General features: G+C 38.6%; 1 protein-coding gene across 2 annotated transcripts in view; it reads left to right on the top strand.

Annotated features, from left to right (window-relative positions):
- The window catches only part of LOC122555243 (protein maelstrom homolog), a 62,178-nt gene that overhangs the window by 27,711 nt on the left and 28,061 nt on the right, over nt 1–6,406 (top strand). For both annotated transcript variants that reach the window (XM_043701029.1, XM_043701028.1), the window contains 3 exons: nt 2,857–2,987; nt 3,300–3,354; nt 5,006–5,147. In XM_043701029.1, the coding sequence (XP_043556964.1) occupies nt 2,857–2,987; nt 3,300–3,354; nt 5,006–5,147 (328 nt within the window). The remainder of the gene's footprint in view (nt 1–2,856; nt 2,988–3,299; nt 3,355–5,005; nt 5,148–6,406) is intronic.

Genomic DNA, 6,406 nt, shown 5'->3' with positions numbered 1-6,406 from the left:
ATAGGACAGATGTTAGGGGTAGGTTCTTTACTCAGCGAGTCGTGAGTTCATGGAATGTCCTGCCAGTAGCAGTGGTGGACTCTCCCTCATTATGGGCATTTAAGCGGGCATTGGATAGGCATATGGAGGATAGTGGGCTAGTGTAGGTTAGGTGGGCTTGGATCGGCGCAACATCGAGGGCCGAAGGGCCTGTACTGCGCTGTATTCTTCTATGTTCTATGTCTCAGGAAGGACCCCTCTTAATCTTCTCAGTGCCAAGGAAATAAGCCCAAATTCTTTAGTCTTGCCTTGTATCCAAAATCCCTAATTCCTGTTAGAATTCTAATAAATCTCCTTTTGAGTTCTCTCTCCAGGCTTCTAGTATCTTTTTTTTTTCGAAAAAGTGCCCAGAACGCAATACAGTACTCCAAATGGATCTGACCATTGATTTGAAGAGGTGTAGCATCATTTCCTGGCTTTTTAAATTCTACCTCTATTTAGAAACCCAAGGACCCTATATGCTTTTGTAACAATTGTTTCAACTTGCCTGGCCACCTTTTAGAGAGCTGTGCATGTGAGCCCTGAGATCCCTCTTCTGCTACACTTGCCTTAAAATTGTACCATTGAGCTTATTTTTCCAAAATAAATATATTTTTTCATTTTCTGCATTTAAATTCATTTGCTGGGTATCTGCCCATTTGGTCAACTTGTTTATGTTCCCCAGAAGGCACTCCGCATCAGCCTCGCATTTCACTGTCTTCCCTAGCTTAGTCTCATCTGCAAATTGAGATTTTGCCATCAATGCCCATCTCCAAATTGCTATTTCTGATTTATGTGAACAAGGGTCCAAGCACTGATTTCAAGCAGACACAACTTTCAACTTGCCTCCAGTTTGAGAAATGCTCATCTATACTTACCCTGCATTTCTAACCTTTTTTAGGTCCTTGGCAGCATTAGAAGTTAACTATCAATCCCAAGCATTTAAATTGCTAACCAACCTGCCTTGTGGCACCATATCAAATGATTTCTGAAAATCCAAATATACAAAGTCCACAACACTGCCCTCAACCACTGCCTGTGTCACCTCGTCAAAGGAATCAATCAGATTTGTCAGATGTTACCTGTCCTTGTCAAGTATTAACTTTCTTTTTGTATATTTACCTTATCCTGTATTATGGTCTTCATCAGTTTTCCCACTACTGATATTAAGCTGGCAAGTCTGTTGTTCCTTGGTTATCTTTCCTTTAAGAAACGAGCAATGCTGTTGCATTTGCAATCCTCCAGTCCCCTGGGACTATATTGCTGGAACAGCACAGCAGGTCAGGCAGCATCCAGGGAACAGGAGATTCGACGTTTCGGGCACAGGCCCTTCTTCAGGAATTCCTGAAGTTTCAACTTTGATCTCCAGCATCTGCAGACCTCACTTTCTCCTCCCCTGGGACTAAACTTGTATTGAGAGGGATTTGGAAACTTTTTGTCTCATGCTATGCTATTTGCTCCCTTCCTTCTCTTAGCAATATAAGTGCATCCTATCCGGGCCTGGCAACTTCTCTACTTGCAGTGCTGCCAGCCTTTTTAGTACCTCCTTTATCTATCCCTATACTACACAGCTGCTCAACATCCTCATTTTCAACAATGCCATTGTCACCATTTTCTAATTTGGTAAATGCAGAAGCAAAGTACTTTATCCTTCACTGTCATTTACTGTTAATATATTTTGTTTTAGCGCAGCATGCCATACTTGTACTGTCTCTTAGCCTTCCTTATTCCAGCATTAGTGTGTCTCTTTCTCCCCCCCCCCCCCCCCCCCCACCCCCATTTGACACATTCTCCCTGATTTTGATCGCTATTATTAGTCTGGAATGCATCATATGTCTCTTTTTTTTTTCTTCTTACTTTCACGTTGACCTCTGATACGGGAATTAAACCCACATTGTTATAGTCACTCTGCATCATAAATCATTCCTTCAATCAACTGGGCTAACCGACCCCACTCATGATGAAAACGTGTCCTTACTGGAATATGAAACTTTGTTCCAGAGTAGAATGATTAATTCTGATTTTAATCTGCATTTCAGCCTGTTTTATTTGAGATTGGAATATATTCACCTATATCTACTTTGTTTATTACTAAGGGAATAAAACATTTTCTGTTTCATCACAGTTGAAAGAGTACATTTATTTCCTGTTGATCCTAGTTTAATGACAAGTGATTGGTAAATGGGGTGATGGTATTGTTACTGGACCACACTTCAGTGGCCTAGGTTAAACCACGGGGACATGCATTCACACTGCACCATGGTAACTGGTATTCATCTGTTCGTTGAATTTATGGAATTAAAAGCTAATTTTGGTAATTTTGACCATAAAACACCCCAACAGTTTTAGAAAAGTAATCTGGCTCACTAATGTTCTTTAGGAGAGGACATCTGCAATCTTTGCACTATCAGGCCGAGAATTAATTCCAGTTGTCCAGCAGTGTGGTTGACTCTTAATTGCCCTCTTCAATGACCTAGTAAACTGCTTCATTCAAGGACAAGTAAGGGTAGAAAAAAAAGATGATCTTCCCTGTCAACTTGCATCTCTTGAAAAGAATATCTATTTTAAAAAAAACTATTTTAAAAAAATGTTTTTATACACTGCCCCTTTCTCCAGACTGAGAGAACAGGACTAGGACTAAGAATTTGACCTGTTAAAGCCTAAACTGAGCTTAATTGGGAATGGTCAAAATTAAATATTTTTAGAAATAATGTTCACTTCATTGTGACATGGAAGAGAAAAACAATTAACGGGAGGGATTTTTGCAATGTTTTTGACTAAATCCAAGTGATGCTTATGTAAAGGAAGTTATTTCTATTAAAACACTTTCTTTGCTAGGTGATGCCACTCACAAAATTCCACTTTCAAACTTTGAACTTGCAAGTTCCAGTTACAGTGAGATCTTTCAACAGTTTTGTGCTTTTCTGAGGCAAGAAAGAAGCTGTGGTTTCCCTCCAGTTTACTGTAAGGTAATATATTACATGGTAAAATTCCACTGCTTGAGGAAATAACTGCAGTTAAATTGGAGCAAGGAAGTAGAATTGTAATTAGCAAGCTTTGTCTTCCTCGTCTCAAGAGAACCATGGATCTTTGGGGGGATTGGTGGGGGAGGGGGAATGTTGTTGAAGAAATGTTCTAATTTATTTCTATACCTTCCATTGAAGATAATTAAATAAGCATCTGCCTAGCGGTATAGAAAGGCTAATCTTGTGTAGGTCAGTGCATGTCTTTGTTCAAAGGTCACCTTTTTAAATTTGATAATCTGTTTATTTCAATTCTAGTTAGCTGAGTGCTTCAGAGTGAATTGGTGTTTGAACTGGTTGGCCAGAAAAGCAGGTATATTATCTTTTCCCCTTTTTTAAAATTTAAAACAAAAGCAAACTAGCGTTGAATATTTTGATCATAGTGAACAGCAATACTTGGTTAGGAGTTCCTGCTCTATAAACGCGATGAATTTTCCTTCTGATCACTAAATTTCAAATCTCAATAACATTAGCTATCTCGTGCATAATATGAATCTCGTATTAATTAATAATAATTATAAGTTTTATTTGAGGATTTAGGGTGGAAGTTGAATATTTGAGCAACATGCGTTGTAAATTAGTGAATATAAATTCATAAGACCAAAGACATAGGAGTGGAAGTAAGGCTATTCAGCCCATCCACCATTTAATCATGGCTGATGTGCATTAGAACTCCACTTACCTGCACTCTCCTCATAGCCTTCAATTCCTAGTGAGATCAAGAATTTATCAATCTCTGCCTTGAAGACATTTAACGTCCCAGCCTCCACTGCGCTCCCGTGGCAATGAATTCCACAGGCCCACCACTCTCTGGCTGAAGAATTGTCTACTCATTTCTGTTCTAAATTGACCCCCTCTAATCCTAAGGCTGTGCCCAAGGGTCCTAGTCTCCCAGCCTACAGAAACCACTTCCCAGCGACCACCCTTTCTAAGCCATGCATTATCTTGTAAGTTTCTAATAGATTTCCCCTCAACCTTCTAAACTCCAATGAATACAATCTGTAGATGATACAGATGGGTATAATCTAGTTGATTTCCAGATGTTTTGCCTATAATACTTTATAGTATAAGCCTCAGTCAATGGTTAAAATGCCAAGTATTTTTCCCCAGTTTGAAAATGATCTGCAATGTAAGTTAGGATAGCATAACATTTTTATTGTGAAACCATTTCGATTGGCAACAGTAAGTGAGCACATTTTTGTTTAAAATACCTTTGTTTTTTGTTTCTCATGGATAAAGGAAACCGAATTGATGTTTTGATATTTTTAATTTATAGCTTAGCTAGCTACTAACGTGGCATTACCACGTAGTAGTACAGCTACTGTATAAAACATCTAATGTTGGTGCATCTGTTGCAAAGAAGTTAGGAATACCAAGGTAAAGAAGGAACTATTGATCCATGACTTGGTGGGGCCAAAGGTGTGGGTTTTATAAAAGATCTTAAAGGACAGGTGGACATGGAGGGGATTCCAAACCATGGGGTCTGGGGAAGCTTTGATTACGGTTAGCGAATTGAAGAATGAGAGCATTGACTTCCAGGGTATTCCCTTTTTGTTAAATAGGGCATTCCCGATGTCTTGAAGTTGACTTTTTTTAATTGCAAACTCCCTTTTTATGAGTGCTGTATACTTGTGGTTGACAACTGTACACAAAATCCGAAAACTGCGGATGCTGTAACTCAGAAACCAAAATAGAAGTTGCTGGAAAAACTCCGCAGGTCTGGCAGCATTTGAGAAATTAGGGTTAACATTTTGGGTCAAGTGACGCTTCCTCAGAACTGAAATGTTAATTCTGATTTCTCTTCACTGATGCTGCTAGACCTGCTGATATTTCCAGCAACTTCTGTTTATAATTTTCAAAATATATAGTTCATTTGTTTTTTCTGATTTTAAAAATAAGAGAAATAACATTTTTATTGTTTTCTTCAGTTATTCAGTGTCCTAATTTTAGTGTTTTTATGACAGGTAGAAGCACTCCTGTGAATGTTTTTGAGCTTGAAGAACTGATAGAGAAACTTTATGAACACAAGTTAAAAGAGAAACCTTCCAAAGCTAGTGTGGAGAGAATGCTGGATGTAATGATTTGGGATTATGCTGCAAATACTAGGTCTGTCAATTTTTAAAAATTGCACCCTTTTTAAATATGTAAAAATGAAAGAAATGGTAGCATGATATAAATCTTCTTGGCCAGGGATAAGGAAGCTTCCTTTTTGGCTCTATTCTAGGTGACTGTATTTCACATGATTATTGGCTACTACCCATGTTCACCGTCCTAATCTATTCTAAATTTGTGAACACTTAAAAGTAGGCTTAAGACCTGATTACCTTACAATTAACCTGTACTAAAACAAAAAGGTTTGAAGATTCAGCAATGATTAACAGTTGGGTGGCATGAACCCCAGTCAGTCAAATGAACAGTTTGAAGAAGGATGCTGGATGTTCTGGAACTGAATAGTTTTTAAGGAATCAGATAATCCAATTTCCTGATGCATATCACAAGCTGATGTTTGGTCCTGGTGTGTAGTGGAATATACTGGCGTTGATAAATGCAAATAATCCATGTATTTATTTTTATCTGCTCATTTGTTATAATGCTGTGATTCTCAAATAACTGAGTTATGGGGGTCTTTTGAAACTAAGTACCATATATACTCCAGTAAAAGTAAATCTCATGTAAAAGTTGACCCTTATTTTTGGCCAAAAAATCTAGAGTTTTCCATATCTCGTATAAAAGTCGACCCTAGTACATAAATTTTACGGCTACAGTGATTGGTGAGACTGTATGAGAGTCAAATGTTTAACTTTTTTTATCAGAAATAAAAGCTTAAAATGTTAGTTTGAAAAACTAAAACAACTGCAAATGAAGAGTATGGAGGGAAATGGAAGAAACTGCTGGGAAAGTTTAAGTTCCATCAGGTCCGAGTCCGATGAGTGCAGTTCAGCTGAGCTCCGTTCCCTTGTAACACTCATTGATTACAGTCATACCCTGTCAGGCAGGGAGGAAAGCGTCGTGTGAGGGAGCCGTGGTTTAATAAGGAATTGGAATCCCTTGTTAAAGGGAAGAGGGTGGCCTGTGTAAAGATGAGGCGTGAAGGTTCAATTGGGGCAATTGAGAGTTATAAGGTAGCCAGGAAGGATCTGAAGAGAGAGCTAAGAGCAGCAAGGAGGGGACATGAAAAGTCCTTAGTTGGTAGGATTAGGGAAAACCCTAAGGCTTTCTATAGGTATGTCAGGAATAAAAGAATGACTAGGGTAGGAATACGTCCAGTTAAGAATAGTAGTGGGAAGTTGCGTGTGGAGGCGGAAGAGATTGGGGAGACACTGAATGAATACTTTTCGTCAATATTCACTCAGGAACAGGACATT

This window comes from Chiloscyllium plagiosum, chromosome 12 (assembly GCF_004010195.1).
Source record: "Chiloscyllium plagiosum isolate BGI_BamShark_2017 chromosome 12, ASM401019v2, whole genome shotgun sequence".
Taxonomy (NCBI): Eukaryota; Metazoa; Chordata; class Chondrichthyes; order Orectolobiformes; family Hemiscylliidae; genus Chiloscyllium; species Chiloscyllium plagiosum.
The sequence above is the reverse complement of the archived record's forward strand: the minus strand, read 5'-3'. Positions and strand labels throughout refer to the sequence as shown.